The sequence below is a fragment of the Myotis myotis genome, unplaced genomic scaffold (genome assembly GCF_014108235.1).
Source record: "Myotis myotis isolate mMyoMyo1 unplaced genomic scaffold, mMyoMyo1.p scaffold_m19_p_30, whole genome shotgun sequence".
NCBI lineage: Eukaryota > Metazoa > Chordata > Mammalia > Chiroptera > Vespertilionidae > Myotis > Myotis myotis.
Window position 1 is genome coordinate 2735728 of NW_023416336.1, and position 17158 is coordinate 2752885.

Consider the following 17158-nt stretch of genomic DNA (forward strand, 5'->3'; position numbering starts at 1 on the left):
ATCAGGATGATAAACAAGCAGAGATCCCAGGCTGGGGTTGTCAGATAGGAGCATGAAGACACAAACGGCAATTTTCTTCTTCTACTCTTGGATGGCGTACAAAAGCAACAAGGAGAAGGAAAATAACTCCATTTTCAGCAAAACAAGGAGGCAGATATAATCTTCAGACTCAAAATACACCCGAGGACTGCCAAAAGCAACTGTGATTGCCCTAGGAGCCCCAAGGGGTGAAGCCCAGCAGAAGTCACCTGCAGAGACCTGAGGACCAAGACAGACAGCAGGGAGCCCAGCTTGACAGAGCAGAGAGCAGAAAGTGCCAGCAAAAACACACTCCCAGAAGGAACTAGGGAGTCAGATGAGGAAATGGGAGCCAGCAAAACTCAGAAAACAAGTACAAGGAAAACAAAAGCATCACAGAAAGGAAGCCGAATAGAAAAAGCAGCCCCGGGGAGAGCAGACCGTGCAGATAATGCGGTCAGAAGCATAGAAACCAGAAAAGTGGCCAAAGGAAACGGAAAGCGTCAAGAAGGACTGGGGAGAAAAGGACAGACACAGAAGAAAACCAAGAGCTGTGGAACCAAACGGGGCCCCTGAGTAGGAAACCTAAACAATAGAACATTGGGGAAAGGAGAGTCTTTTTAACAGATGGTGCTGGGGAAAATGCAAAGGAATTCAAAATGGATCATAGTGCTAAATGTAAGACTAAAACTGTGAACTTTTAGAAGAAAAAGGAGGAGGAAACCTACATGACCTTGGGTTAGGCAAACAATTCTTGGATTGGATATGACACCATAAAAGAAAAAAAAAAATGGACTTCTTCCAAATTAAATGTTTGCTCATCAAAAGGCACCATTAAGAAAATGAAAAGTGCCCTGGCCAGGTAGCTAGCTCAGTTGGTTAGAGCATCATCCGGATGTGTGAAGGTTGCGGGTTCGTTCCCTGGTCAGGGCACATACAAGAATCAACCAATGAATGCATAAAAATCCGCAAACAGTTCATGTGGATGAGAATTAACTGCTGACTGCCTAATGAAGTTATAAACCTGAAGAAAAAAAAAAGTCACAGACTGTTTGCAAGTAATGTATATGATAAAAGACTTGTATCCAGAATATATAAATAACTCTTACAACTTAATAAGAAGAAGACAAACAGCCCAATTTAAAAATGGGCAAAAGATGCCCTCACCTATTTGGCTCAAATGGATAGAGCATTGGCCTGCAGACTGAAGGGTGGCGGGTTCTATTCTGGTCAAGGGCACATACCTCGGTTGCAGGGTCAATCCCTGGAATATGGGAGGCAACCAATTGATGTCTCTCTCTCTCTCACATCAATGTTTCGCTCTCTAGCTCTCCTCCTCCCTTCCACTCTCTCTGTAAATCAATGAAGAAAATATCCTCAAGTGAGGATTAACAATAAATAAATAAATAAATAAGGGCAAAAGATTTGTGTAAGCATATCACCAAAGAAGATATATGAATGGTTAAAGAGTACACAAAAAGATGCTTAGCATCGTTAGTTATTAGAAAAATGCAAACAGCCATCAGCCCCTCACCCAGGTTGGCCAGGCACCCCAGTGAGGACCCCCACCCTGAAGGGGGTGTGGCCAGCCTGAAAACAGCCCTCAGCCCCTCACCCAGGCTGGCCAGGCACCCCAGCAGGACCCCCTCAGTGATCCGGGACACCCTTCAGGGCAAATCAGCTGCCTCCCACCCATGCACCAGGCCTCTATCCTATATAATAAAAGGGTAATATGCAAATTGACCCTAACAGCAGAACGACTGGGAATGACTGGTCACTATGACACACACTGACCACCAGGGGGCAGACGCTCAATGTAGGAGCTGCCCTCTGGTGGTCAGGGCGCTCCCACAGGGGGAGCTCTGCTTAGCCACATGCCAGGCTGATGGCTGCCAGTGCAGCGGTGGTGACAGGAGACTCTCCCGCCTCCTCAGCAGCGCTAAGGATGTCCAACTGCAGCTTAGGCCTGCTCCCTGCTGGCAAGTGGACATCCCCCGAGGGGTCCCAGACTGTGAGAGGGCACAGGTGGGCTGAGGGACCCCCCGCCCCCCCGAGTGCACCTGGCCTCTAGTGAATCTATATTGATAGCCATCACAGCACTGATTGCCCCCCAGGGTAGGGAGACTGACTGAGAAGGGGAATATGACAGCTTTCTGGGGTGATTTATTTTTCTACCCATAGTAGTTATACAGGTGTATGTGTGTGAAATTCCATTTAACTATACACTTAAAATCTTATTGTTTGTAAATAATACCTCAATAAAGAAATAGTCACCATTAAGAGAATGAAAAGCCCAAACTTAGAGAATTATATTTATGGCACACACATCTGACAAAAGGTTGTTCCCAGAAAAAATAATATACAAGTCAATAAGAAAAATACAGCCAAATAGAATAATGGATAAAAGGTATATAGGCTTTTACAGATGGGGAAGAACAAATGTTTGTAAATATGTGAAAAGATGCTCAGCCTTCATTTGTAGTCAGGAAAATGCAAATCAAGATCTTATAAGATACCATTTTACATCCACCAGATTACTTGGGGTGGTGAACACACAATACAATATACAGATGATGTATTATATCATTGTACACCTGAAACCTATATAATTTTATTAACCAATGTCACCCCAATAAATTCAATTATAACATACATTCACCAGATTGGCAAAAAATTTAAACTAGGCAACATCAAGTACTGGTGAGAATGCAGAGTAGGAGGAATTCTCATACCACGCTGATGAAAGCGTAATTTGTTATAATTACTTTTGCTTTAAATTTCTCTTCCGCTCCTGGGTTTGTAATTTAGAGGAAGTCTCGGTCTTGTGACCAGGAGACATGTATAAGAATGTTTATAACAAAATTATTATAGTAGAAAAAAAGATACAACCTAAATGTGTACATATACCACATAATTAGAGATGACTTCTACCAAACTTATAGGGAAGGTTATAATCATACAGCAGGGTATATACAGAAATAAACATTAACTTCAGCTACGAATACCACTATAAAATATTAATATTGAGGTGCAAAAACAGATGAGTTCAGGTTGAAAAGTTCCACTGATATAAAATGAAACAATAGTATGCTCTTTGGGGCTGCACACATAAGTGATTAAGCATTTTTTTTAAAGCAAGGGTGTGGCCCTGGCTGGTGTGGCTCAGTTGGTTGGGCATTGTCCAGTGCACTAAAAGGGTGCAGACTTGATCCTTGGGGGCATGCAGGAGGCAGCTAACCTATGTTTCTCTCTCACATCAACTTTTGTTGTTGTTGTTTTTCTCTCCCTTTCCCTTCCTCTCTCTCTAAAAATCAATAATTAATAAAAAATATTTTTTAAAAAGCTGGGGTGTCAGTATCATAAGAGTCAGGATTGTGGTTAGTTCTTGGGTAAATGAATCTTGGAAGAATACATGGGAGGCCTCCTAAGAGGCTATTTTCTCTCTTTTAATCTCAGTGCGAGCTGGTGGGTACTACTTTTATTCTTCTTTACACTATATATGCATTAATATACCTTTGTACATTTATTTTATAATTTAAGAACAAGTAGAAGGCATGGCTGAATACTGTGTTCTTTTTACCAGTAGCTTACACAGCCAGACACCACACAAAGGTAAAATCTTTCTTTTAAAATGGCTATGATGGGACAAACAAAATTACAAGTAAACCACAGAACCACCATCATTCAGAACTGCCTGAAATCTGGCTGAACAAAAGTCCTATAACTAGAGAATTAAAGAAGCCACTCAGACTGGTAGGAGAGGTGGAAGCACAGAACAGACTGGTCCGACACCCACGTGTGGTGGTTTTTTAATCGGGAGGGATTCCTTGGCTATGGTGGTCCCCTGTGAGGAGCAGAAGGTCCCAGCCCCACACCAGAGCCCCTCAGCCCAAGGTTCCATAAAGAAATACCTATAACTGTAGGCTGTAAAAGCCAGCGGGGATTGTGGCTGAGTGACATGGAGGGTTGCTGGAGTCCCAGGCAGTTCCTCTTAAAGGGTCTGCACACAGAGTTACTCAGACCCACACTGCCTATGAGCTCCAGCACTGGGGCAACAGCTTGAAAGGATCCAGGGACATAAGGCGAGGAACTAAATTGTCTGGCATCAGGGCAAGAACTAAGGAAGAGCTTTCTCCCAGACAAAAGTGCTGGCAAAGCCTTTGTTCCTTTGCTGAGAACTTCCCTTTCTCCCCTCCCCCCCCCCCGCCCCCGTCCCTCTCCCTCCTGCCATCGGTTGGCACCATATCTGAATCAACCTGGCTCACACTGTCCACCCACCTAATTTGCAGGCCCACCCAAGCTATTTGCAGCAGCTTTTCCATATGAATGGCCTGTCCTAGCTCAGGTTTCAGACTCTCCTAAAAATTCTCAAACAAGCAGCAGCTAACCTCAGCATGCCCCATACCTCTCAATAAGGAGCCCCAGGCCTGGCACTAGCAGCAGCCTCCCTTGGTTCACAGCTTGCCTCTCCTAGCACCTCCAAAACCAACACACGTAGCAGCCATTTGCAGATTGCTCTGTAGCTTGTGTCGGGTGGCCCCAGGCAGGGCACAGGAAGTGGCTGACTTTGCACCACCCAGGAGGCTCCAGAGCCTCTGGTGGTCAGCTTCAGACCATGCCAGATTACAACCCTACCACATCTATTTGAGACACAATGTAAGGGGCAGGCTTTGAGAGCTTCAAAGTCCCACTGAGGCAAGTCCTACTCCATAGGCATCTCCTGCACAGCAGTTCTTCTGCTGTAGTCACAGCTGGTCTGCACAGCCAATTGGCCTGAAGCTTAATCCCTCCCAGTGATGCCAACAGCAATTAAGGCTCAACTACCACAGGACAATGCACACAGCCCACACAGGGGCCCATCTAAAGTGCCCAGCTCAGGTGACAGGGGAGGCTGAGCCACTGAGCCCTAAGGAACACCTATTGCATAAGGCCACTCTACCAATTCAAAGAGACATAGAAGGTCTACCTAATACATAGAAACAAACACAGAGAAGCAGCCAAAATGCAGAGACAAAGAAACATGTTGCAAATGAAAGAACAGAAGAAATCTCCAGAAAAAGAACTAAAGTAAATGGAAGCAAGTAAACGACTAGATTCAGAGTTCAAAACAATGGTTATAAGGATGCTCAAGAAACTTATTAAGAACTTCAAGGAACTTAGTGAGAACCTCAGGAAACTAGTGAGGATTTTCAAGAACTTAAGTGAGAACATCAACAACATGCAAAGGGACCAGTCATAAATGAAGGCTATACTAACTGAAATGAAGAATAATTTACAGGGAATCAACAGTAGAATGGAGGGCTCTGAGAATCAAATTAGTGACTTAGAAAAAACACCCAATCAGAAGGGCAAAAAGAATTAAAAAATATGAAGATAGTGTAAGGAGCCTCTGGGACAATTTCAAGTGTACTAACATTTGCATCATGGGGTACCAGAAGGAGAAGAGAGGGAGCAATAAATTGATAACCTATTTGAAAAAATGACAGAAAACTTCCCTTACCTGGTGAAATAGACATACAAGTCCAGGAAGCACAGAGTGTCCCAAACAAGATGAACCCCAAAGAGGCCTTCACCAAGACATATCATAATTAAAATGCAAAAGGTTAAAGACAAAGAGAGAATCTTAAAAGCAGCAAGAGAAAAGCTGGTAGTTACCTACTAGGAAGTACCCATATGACTGTCAACTGATTTCTCAACAGAAACTTTGCAGGCCAGAAGGGAGTGACAAGAAACATTCAAAGTGATGAAAAGCAAATAACTACAACAAAGATTACTCTACCCAGCAAAGCTATCATTTAGAACTAAAGGTTAGATAAGAGCTTCACAGACAAGAAAAAGCGAAAGGGGTTCATCACCACCAAACCAGTATTACATGAAATGTTAAAGGGCTTCTTTAAGAAGAAGAAAATAAATTAAAATTAAGAGCAATAAAATGGCAATAAATATATATCTATCAACAATTGAACTTAAAAATCAAAATAACCAAACATGGAATCTAATGAACAAAATAAACTGATGAATATAGTAGAACCAGAGGCATGGAAACATGGAACAGACAGACAAAACTCAGAGATAAGGGGAGGGGAAGAGATTAACCAAAGAACTTATATGCATACATGCATTACCCATGGACACAGACAATAGGGTGGTGAAGGTCTGGGATGGGGCAGGAACCAGTTGGGGGGGGGGGTGTTGAGGGGGAAAGGGGGAGGATATCTTTAATACTCTCAACAATAAAGATTATTTTAAAATTCAATTAAAAAATAAAATGATTATGATGGTATGACAAGTTTTTTCATAGCATATCATTACTAAAAGTGGATACAAATAAAAAATTAATAAAAAATAGAATATTATGCTATATTAAAGAATCCAGTCTTTCTTCATATTGTATGATTTCATGTATATAAAAGGTCTGGGTTGGGGGTGGGGAGGTGGGGAAATGGTCCAGAATAGGAAACTCTATAGAGACAGAAAATAGATAAGTGGTTGCCTAAGGTTGTGGAGATAGGAGAATAGAAAGTGACTGCTAGTGGGTACAGGATTTCTTTTTCGGTGATGAATGCTCTAAAAGTGACCACGGTGATGGTGCACAGTTCTGTGAACATACGAAAAACCACTGAATGGTCTACTTTACATGGGTAAATTGTATGGTATTCCGAATTATATTTTAATAAAGCTGTTCTTAAAAGAACAGGCAGAGAAGAGGAATACAATGACTGCCAGCTGAGAGGAAAACCTCTTAATGGGTGACAAGATGGTGAAGCTGATGAAGGTGAAAGGGAGACCATATTCCACCAGAGCAGCCATTCTCAGACTTTAGCATGCCTCTGAATCGTCTGGAGGGCTTGCTAAATCAGATTGTGGGGCTGCATCCCCAGATATTCTGATTCTTTAGGACTGGGGTGGAGCCAAGAATCTGCATTTCTCACAGTTCCCAGGCAATACTGAGGCTGCTGCCTAGACATCGCATTTTGAGGACGGTTTCTCTCTAGTGCCCAATATGGGTGTCCAATAGGTAGATATTGGATGAGGAGAAATGGATGGATAGCAGGTAGGGAGATGAACAGTGGATGGAAGTTGCATGGATGGACGGGGCTGGTTCAGGGTAGTGGGGGAGAAGATGGGATTGGGGAAGTTGTAGCGTGGAGGACGACTCGAAGCCATGACCTGGTTTCAACTCTTGTGGGCTCAGCACTCAGTAGTTGTGCAATGTTTGGCAGGTGACTTCACCTCCTTGAAGCTCACTTTCCTAATGTGTGAAACATGGGTTAACAATGCCTGTGAATGTTCCATGAGCTAATACCCTTACAAGGGTACAGAGCCTGGCATGCAGTGGATGCTCTCCACCTCTTGGCTGGATTTGACTATTACCATCATAGATCACTGGGCTATACTGTGTAGTTGAGACGAGAGGCTTGTAATTCTGGTCCATCTTGTTTCCATAGTGGCCGATGCTGACCTCGAATTGGATCAGGTCCTTAAAGTTGGGCATCATGGTACAGGAAAGGAAGATGATGCACAGCCCATACTTGAAGCGGTTCTTGTGCTTCTAAAATAATAACCCCCATACCCCCAAAACATAAGCCAAGATGAACAAGGCTATAAAGACAGGAAGGGGGCAAGGATGAGGTGACCTAGACCATCACTGAAACCCACCCCCACTCAAAGCCTTGCCTTGACTCCTACTCACCTGGCTGATCAAGGAGGCAGTTCCTTCCAGGACCTCCATCACCTGCCCACTCCCTGACCCAGCCAACCCTGATTCCTTCCCTTCCTGGAGGTGGGCAGGAGGGTCTCCTTGCTGGTCAGGGGAAGCTGTGGTTGGGCCACCTACCTACACCCGTGTTGGACCTCACCACTCTTCTCCTTTTGGCCTAAATGCTCTTCTCAGATGAGACTGAGTGTGGGCAGGGGTGCAAGGTAGAGTTTGCACACATACATCCTTTCTTGCCCCTCCTCAAGCCCCCTCCTCCCACCATGCCTCCCTTCTGCTCAGGTGGGAGGGGCCTCTTTCTATAGCTCCTCTCTTGTTTCTGTAGCACCCTCTGCCCTACTCTTGCATATTCCTAGCCTGTTCCCTAGCTCAGGTCTCCCCTGCCTTAAACATAGCCTCCTTCTCCCCTCAGCTACCACCTGATCTTGTCTCCCTCCGCTTTCCAGCCAAGTTGCTATGCACTTGTCTCCATGCACCATCTGCAACTTCTCTCTCCCGCCTGAGGCAGAAAATGGGCATCAGCTTAGGTCCGCAGTGGTCGGCAAACTGCGGCTCGCGAGCCACATGCGGCTCCTTGGCCCCTTGAGTGTGGCTCTTCCTAAGCCTTAGGAGTACCCTAATTAAGTTAATAATAATGTACTACCTATATAGTTTAAGTTTAAAAAATTTGGCTCTCAAAAGAAATTTCAATCATTGTACTGTTGGTATTTGGCTCTGTTGACTAATGAGTTTGCCGACCACTGGCTTAGGGGAATGGGTTTCACTTCTTCTGGCCTGTTAGTTGGTGGCTCTGATCACTCAGAGTCCCTTTGGAACCAGCTCTCTCCTGTAAAGCTCTCTTCCCCTGTAACTGTACCATTTCCCTTGAGCAAGTAAGTGACTCACCTTACTGCCCCCTGACTATTCTCAACACTTTGCTGCCTCAATGGCCTTCCCTGCCTTCAGGAAGAAATCCAAGCTTCTTAGAATCTTCCCGCTTAACTAGATGACACTTTCCTTCAGCCAAAGCCTTATCTTGTCTTTACTAGGTGCCCTGGCCACCTGGGATTCGGCACGGCAGGACGCTCTCGTGGCTCAGGAAAGACTCAGGTGGACTGACCACCATCCTCACGCACCCATCACCACAGTCAGCTTGTGGCCCCTGGTTGGGGTCAGCAGAGGGCCCCTTTCTTCCTGGGTTACCTCTACACTGGTCACTTCCTGGGAGAGGTCATTTATCCTGTTGTCTGGGTGGGACTTGATGTTGGTGACTAACTCCAGGAAGACCCGGCCTCGATACTCCAAACCGTCCTTAACAGAGCTGGGGATGCTCTAAGAAAAGAGAGAGGAAAGTGAGGAGAAGGGGGATGAGAGAAACAGAGCAGGCCCGTCTCCCAACACCTCTGCAGTAAAGACAGAATTGTCCGGTAAGTTCAACCCCAGGGAGGAATCCCAGACCCCAGACACAGTGTTCCTGGAAACCTCTAGGCCAAGCATGTCGAACTCAAAGGCTAACACAGGCCAAATAAACAAGGTTGAAGTTTATGTGGGCCACAAAAAAGCAAAAGCTTCAATTTTCACAGAAACATAGATTTATTTCGATAGAGACATGCTGAATACAAAGGGCTGAAATAAATGAGTCATCACTAACATAAAATAATAGAAGATTTTAATAAAAATTAATATTTTTTCTTGAACATTAACGTACCAGACACTGAATAACTAACTGCACAAATTAATAAGCGTAACGCAAATACACCTATTTTTCTTTTTCTCCGAAAGTAAAATATTTCCTGTTGTGCACACCAAACAGATCAGTCCAAGACTAATGACATGGCAATCGGCTGCTAAAATATTTGCTGCTAGTTTTAGTGGAGAGAGATGGTGGGCCTGTGCGTAAGATGCGTAAGGGAAATGAATGCAACACGATTATAGTAATCAGTCATGAGTGAACGTTGTAGTTCGTTATTAATAATTATGTATAGCAAGATATTGTAAAAATTAAGTTACGAAATTTTTATTAAAACATTTCTTATATACCGTTATATTGGCTGGGCCACAAAAATATTCGTTGTGGCCGCATGTGCCCGCCTGCCGCGAGTTTGACAGGCTTGCTAGGCCCTGACCCTTCCTCTGCACCCTTCAGATTGCTCCTCCCCTCCATGTATTTGGCCTGTAGATCCCATAAATGCTTCCTGCTGGGAGGGCACTGTGATAACTAGTGTGTGTTCTCCCTGCCTGGCCAGTCAGACCATGTCCTGTGCTTTGGCCACAGTGACTGGCCCAAGGGAAGCACATGTGACCTAAGGACGCCAATGAGAATGCTTTCCTGGCCCTGCTAGAGAGTCCCGGGAACACAGTGCCAGCATGGAAACCTGACTGCAGTGGGAAAGAATGAGGCCAGGGCTAGACAGCAGCAGAGATGAGAGATGGAGAGAGTGTGAGAGTCTTCTGATGGCACTGAGGTTCTGGCGCCTGCCTCTTCCTCACTCAGAGGCCTTCCCAGCCCCATTCCCTCTTGTAAGTCAATTGGACTTGGTTTTCTGGTGTTTGTCACCAGGCCTAAATAACCCTAGTGCTTTTCTACATTTACCTTTGCTGCTTCTTTCATCTCATAGGTCCTTTCCACCTGTTGAAAATCTTACCTAGGATCCCATCTCCATGCCCTCCATCTGCTCCTTTCTTGTGCCATGGCATGCATCCCACACATTCACGGCCATTTACGTACAGGCTTCATGTTATCTACCAGCATGTGGTGGACAGAAACCAGGGCCGGATCCTCCCCAGGCATCTCCCAGGCCCCAGTGCCTCACACATGGTCGGTTTTACCTCCTCTGTTCCCTAGAGTTGACATGAAAGGCTTACAGCGCCTTCTTCTTGGATCTGGAAAGGGGCCTTTTTACCCCCATGGAGAGTCAGAAAGCTGGGGCCAAAGCAGGGTAGGAAACCAGAGTACGTTCCTGCAAGAAGAGTGGGTGAGAGGGCGGCCAGGTGCGAGAGGCACTGGAGGGGGGCTGGGGGCTTGCTTGCCTTCTATTTCTGCTCCGGTGGACGAAATCTGGTTGAGTACCAGGCTGACAGTCCCGATTTCACTCCAGAATTTGCCCTTGGGGCTGGAGAGAAGTACATACTGCTGGCTGAGCCCCTGACCCAGCTCCGACTTTCCCCTCCCCGGCATGTTTTCCAGCCTCCACCCGGTTGCTCACCAGTCCCAGACTTTGAACTTGATGTAGCTGGAGAGGCAGGGCAGCTGCAGGGAGAGGCGAGAGACACAGTGGGTGTGTGTTCCTGCTTGGAGGGTCCAGTCCTCACGGAGACCACAAGCACCTGGAAGTCCTGGGTCCAGGTCCAAGACCTGGCTTAGTTACCAATGAGCCATTAACTACAGCCAAGGTGGATTTACCATGGGAGCTTCTGGACCCTAAGCTTTAGGACCCCTACTTGCATGGATCCTTGCAAGGCCCTGGGAGAGGATAGGGCTGTGTCCCATGATCATTTGTATTATTGGTCTTCAAACGGCCCGCTAATTGCATAAGCTCAGGACCCGTGAGACCTGGACTGTGATTTCACGACTACAGTCCTCACACAGCCCAGCAGAGTGTAATTACCAAACCCTCTCATGGGGGGAGTCTTGAGCCTAGAATGTCTTGATCATATCTGCCGTTAACTTCAACCAGTGGGTCATCTATCCCCATAAAGAGTAAAGAACAATGGTTATCCATGGATTGGGGGAAGGGGGGTGTCCCATGTCCCCTGACCTGTACTGAATGATCTCCTGCACCAATTGAGTCCCAACAACCTCATTAGCTAGGTGCTATTCTTAGTCCCATTTTCAGACAGGAAAACTGAGGCACAGAGAAGTTGAATTCCTGAAGTTCTCATGTTAGGTGCAAGGGCTGATGCAGCCTCAAGCTCCTGACAACACTGCCTAAGCCCAGGGAGGGCTGGGACTGTCCCTATTTGCAGACAGGAAATGAGGCCCAGAGAAGCAGAGGAACTTGTTCAAGGTCACACAGTAAGGGGTGGAGTCAGGATTGGAACCCATGCTTCTGAGTTATAGCTCTACTCTGCTATAGGGTTCCTTTAATTAGAGAACAATAAAGTCCAGCTGCCGGGTTGAGGTCTGAGTTGGTCCCCCATCTTCTCAGCCAGGGCCTCTTCTTCCCTCATAGCAGTTCCTGGGGCCCTGCTGGGGTCCTTCCAGTTCTCCATTCTCCTCGTCCATGCCCCCCTCGCTGTGCAGGCTGGGGGCCAAGGGGAGGTAGGGAAAGGCTTTCCGGTTGAACAGCTGGGTATTAAGAAATGAGGAATTACCCAGGTTAAGGAAGGACGTTGGAAGTGGAGACATGAGCACCAGCAGGCACCCAGGTCTTCCAAAGTTATGAATCCACCAAATTCAAATTCATGGGTAAACTACCTTTCCATCTTCCCTGTTGGAACTTCTCCTCCCACTTCCTTGCCTTGACTCCCCTCCTGTCCTTGGGCCCCTGGACTATAAAGTGGCACCCCCCCATTTCAGTAGCGCTCCCCCTGCAGTCTCCCTTGCTGGGGCCCTGACCAGCTGGCCTCAGATGCTACCGTTTGTGGAGGATGACCACATCCGGCCACATCAGAGTGAGGCGCACATCTTTCTGCTGCATTTCCAGAGGACCCGTAATCATCAGGCCTGCATCCAAGTGGCCCCCGTCCTGGACATTGTGTCCTGTCAGAAATGGGTGAGGGCCCAGGGGATGCATGGATGCCTTTAACTGTGGGAAGGCCCCTTCAGGGATGGAAGAAGCCTGGCCTGGGCCACTGGTTCTGAGCCTAATGGCAGCTGAGCATCTGAGGGTCCTGCCTCATCAGAGGTGGGGGTGAGCTTGGCAAGGGTGGGGGGTGAACTTGGCCCTCTAAACTCTCATCCTACTTGATGAGTCTATAAAATCACCGAAGGCGGTATGGATTAGGTGGAATGGTTAAAAATGATGACTCACCAGGAGGAGACTGGGGAAGCTGCTAAGAAAGCGAGGAGGAGGTGCCAAAGGAGGGAAGAGGGGAGCTCTTTAGCTAAGTTCATGTCACACAAATGTAAGATAAGGAACCCAAACACCCTCTGGGTGGCCGAATGGATGGCACTCAGCGTTCTGTGCCTTGCGCTCATGAAAGTGCTCAAGTTCTCTCAGACTTGCCTCCCCTCGGTTTGCACACGGCTCTTGGAAGCCTGGCTGCCAGGGCTTGAAGAGAACCGGCATCCACACCATTGACAAGTGACCAAGAAGGACTGCAAGGCTATAAAAATCAGGCCTCAGAACCCCACACCAAAGAGTCTCTTGGGCATTTAGGGTAGAAACAAATAGTCCAACCACATGTAGCCCAGAATGTGGGCCATGGTACCTCTAGGACAGTGATGGCGAACCTTTCGAGCTCGACGTGTCAGCATTTTGAAAAACCCTAACTTAACTCTGGTGCCCTGTCACATATAGAAATTTTTTGATATTTGCAACCATAGTAAAACAAAGACTTATATTTTTGATATTTTATATATTTAAATGCCATTTAACAAAGAAAAATCAACCAAAAAAATGAGTTTGCGTGTCACCTCTGACACGTGTGTCATAGGTTCGCCATCACTGCTCTAGGCCATCAACAAAGAGCTGACATTCTGTCCTGGGCATTTGGCCTAGGAGATAATTCATACTACAGTTTAGAACGAGTCTTTAAGAGTCTCATGCTCTACCGACTGAGCAAGCCGGGCGCCCTGGAACGAGTCTTTAAAGTGGTTGCTTTGTTACTTAATGTAAGTGAAAGGACACATTTAAGTTTTCTGGAATGGTCCGTTGTATGGCCCACTTATTTATTAATCCTGGATGTAGTGAGGTTTTCCCTTATAGTCCTGGGCTTCCTCGTGCTCCCTCTCAGGCAGAGCCCGCCCCCCTCACGTGCTTCTTGGCCCCTCCTTCCACCTCACTTCTACACACACCAACACCCAAACATCCTTTCCGTTTGCAGGGCAGGGGAGGCGGGCAGGCATGATGGGAGGGTCATACCTGAATCTGTAAGGTCAGGATCTCGTTCCAGATCGGGTTCTCGGTTTGGGTCTTCACCTGTGTCTTCAGCTGGGAATATCCCAAAGCAGTGTCAGTGTCAACCTGCCCCTGCTCCCTCCACAGGCCTCACCTTCCAGCCCTTCTGGTCTGCCCACAGAAGGACGCTGTCTGTAGCCCAGGGATAATCATGGGACTCCCTGGCCTAAAGACACTTGGACAACTTCTCACCGGCTACAACTTTAGTCTTTTGTGCACCTACCCAGGTTCAGATTCCTTAACACATTAGATTATGTTAGATGAACTCTAAGATCCCAACAGAAAAGTGATCAAAAGAGCTCCAACAGCAGCAGCACACATGGTACCTCTTATCGAAGCATCATTTTAAAATCTAGTCTTAATCTAAGCAATCATGTCAGAGAACTCAAAGGGTAGTGGACTGGTTAAACTTTTTAATACACACTCAGAAAAACACACTGGCATATTAAACATTTTGAAAAATATGTTTCATCTATCGCTCAAGATCATCTTATCTAGATCCTGAATCCAAACCGTGCTCAGAGTGGTGGTTCTAAGGTATGTCCACCAGTCCTTTGGCACTACTTCCTTCAAAAGGTGAACACTAACTAACCCTTCCCCTTGTACTAGTATATAGGCTGGGTTTAATGACTTCTAATAGGTAGAACCTGGTGGAAATGATGGTTTTTAAATTCTGAGACAAACCTATTTAACTTTAGCCCAGCATTCACCGAATTTGAACATAGGATCCTTTTTGCACAAAGCATCCATCAGCACACTTTGGAAAATGCTACTCTGTTCATAGAAGTTCATGGAATGTCAGCAACTCTCTTGCTGGAACCCTCAGTTTACAAATGAAGGAACAGAGGCTCAGAGGGACGGCGCCGGGTTCAGTGAGGTTCATTTGCAGCATGTTGCTTCATTCAGTCACTCACTCATCAGGCATTTGTATCTTTGGTTTTCAGGGGGCACCTTCTCCTTGCTGGGTACTGGGCACAGCTCTGCGAGACAGTGGCTGAGCCATGGCTCCACCTTCACAGAGTTCCTGGTCCAGTGGGATCATGTGGCCCTTTAATGGAAGAACTGGGAGATGATTCCTGGGGTCCTGCCTACCAACCGAGTCTTACCCCCACACTATTTTTTTCTAGGTGAGCATTTCTCTAAGCCACACACCCTTTCTACACTTACCTTTTCCCCAATTAGTTCCACTTCCAACATTGGACTCACTAAATGGTGTTTCTCTGTGAACAAGAAGTTAAAGATTTCTGAGACAACAGCATTTTTTTTTTTTTTTTTGACAAGGAAATGGAGAGGTGATTGAACAACTTAAAACCCTCCCCCATAATGTGGTTCGGCGCTCCCATTTTCACTGTCTCTGTGTGTGCTGTTCTGTGTCATGACTCATAAAGGCAGAGGGTGGGGGCTTTGCTCCTGAGTGAACCTCTGCTCCTGAGCATCAGAGCCAGGTCAGGAACATACGGCCCAATTTCATGGGTGTGATGGGGTCTCCATAAAACAACTCTTGGTGGAATTTAGCTTCACTCTCTCCCTCACCCCAGATCTTAGATTAGCATCCATATGGAACAGCCAAACCCGACGGGAACCTAGGGTGCCACCATGTAGGGCACCTCAGAGTTGCTTCCTCCCTGCCACCCTGACTCTCACTGAGGTGAAGGTCCTCTGCGCAGTAGATGAAGAATTGTAAGTAGGCCAAGTTCACTGGGACCATTGCTGACTTGAAGATCTGAATTTTGGTGTCATCGGCATCATAGGGCAGCTTTTGATCTACCTGGAGAGACCAGAGAGCTGACAGGGTCAAAGTTGCAGGGAGGTCACGGCCAAGGCCACTGTGGGGAATAAGTGGACAACTCTGAAGTGACACTGGGGACAAATGAAAGCATGTGAAGGCCCAGGGGTGCCCCACAGAAGCAGACAGTGTAGGAAATGTGATTTGGGTATGGGGGCAGCCTCACCAGGGCCTGGTCTCCCACACCGAGCACACAAATGGTGACCTTCAGGTAGCCTCTCACACCACTGTTGGGTTCATTTGGCTGGCAGAGGCCTAACCACCTCCTCTGGAATGCGTGACCTGGAGAGGCAGAGGGTCCATGGGAGACCAGCTTCCAGTCTCCATTATGCTTCCCTGAAACCAGGCTTTGTTTGTGTGGGAGAGGGGAATGGAAACATGTCTCATATATTGGTTGCTATCTAGTAGTAGGACAATGAGAGTCACTCCTACCATTAAGCCAAGATAGTGCACTCACCAGGCTGCCAGCTAATGCCTTTAGAAAATAGGGACCCCTCTTTCTCATTCTGGGAACATACAATTGTTACTGTCCTGGTATGAGAAAGACAAGAATTCTCCTCAACTTTAAGTCCCAACCTTAACCTGGTATGTTATGGCCAGGTCACAGAGGAAATCTTTGCTCAAACTTCAATTCCCTAATGAACTCAAAAATAGAAAGTCAGTCCAAGGCTGGCCCTGGCCAGGTAGCTCAGTTGGTTGGAGCATCATCCCAATACTTCACGGTTACAAGTTCAATTCCTGGTCAGGGCACATATAAGAATCAACCAATAAATACATAAGTAAGTGGAACAACAAATCAATGTTTCTCTCTCTCTTTCTTTCTCTCTCATCAGTAAATAAAAAAATAAAAAAATAAGAAAGTCAGCCCAAGGCTGCATTAAAATATTAGCATTTGACCCAAAGGGATTTCTTCAGTTGTAAAGAGAAAGATGTTCTTATAAAACAAGATAAAATGCCATGAAGTACCATAAAATATTGTCAAGTGTGGAAGATAATTCACACCCTTAAATACTCTTCCCCATATGTTGAACATACAGAGATTTTGTGATGTCTTGACACATGGCCTGGTCTTTCTGGGAAGGCACACATATTTGCAACAACTATTTACCTACCTTGAGAGTGGTAGATAAAACCAATATCTGTCTGAAAAGACAAGAGTGGAATAAAGATTAGTTAGAACCTCCAGCCAAGATTTGTATTACCATCTACGCTGATGACAATATTAGCCCCTTGACCTGCCCTAACTTTTTAAATCTTTGCAACAAGCTAGAAGTTGGTCCATGTCTCCTCCATTCTACAGAGGAAGGTAGTGAGTTTGAGGGAAGTGCTCAAATCTTCCAGCTAGTAAATGGGGAGGCCTGGATTGGAAGGACACTTAACCACCAAGCAGCACTGCCTGGCAACGCAGCACTGGCCCCGGGTGTGGGAAGGGCTCCTCTTGTCTGGGGAAGAGAATGGTCAAGAAGGTTGTTGGCAGAGAGACTATGAGTTTTCCCTTTTCCTGTGAGAAGGTTTCTGACGGAGGCTGGAGGGATGTGGTACAGCATTGATGTGCTATGGAGCAAGGCCACCCCTGTCGCTTACATCTGAAGGGTC

At 46.3% G+C, this 17158-nt stretch overlaps 1 protein-coding gene and 1 non-coding gene across 2 annotated transcripts in view; one reads left to right on the plus strand and one right to left on the minus strand.

The window, feature by feature from the left end:
- The window catches only part of FER1L5 (fer-1 like family member 5), a 52258-nt gene that overhangs the window by 19664 nt on the left and 15436 nt on the right, over positions 1-17158 (minus strand). The window contains 10 exon segments of the mRNA XM_036302188.1: positions 7393-7570; positions 8918-9046; positions 10580-10674; positions 10745-10827; positions 10921-10964; positions 13741-13809; positions 14944-14996; positions 15421-15544; positions 15729-15844; positions 16675-16705. Coding sequence (XP_036158081.1) covers positions 7393-7570; positions 8918-9046; positions 10580-10674; positions 10745-10827; positions 10921-10964; positions 13741-13809; positions 14944-14996; positions 15421-15544; positions 15729-15844; positions 16675-16705 — 922 coding nt within the window.
- Positions 3571-3692, plus strand: LOC118652498. The gene has a single exon (XR_004966645.1). It is a non-coding gene; the product is annotated as a small nucleolar RNA SNORA15 (small nucleolar RNA).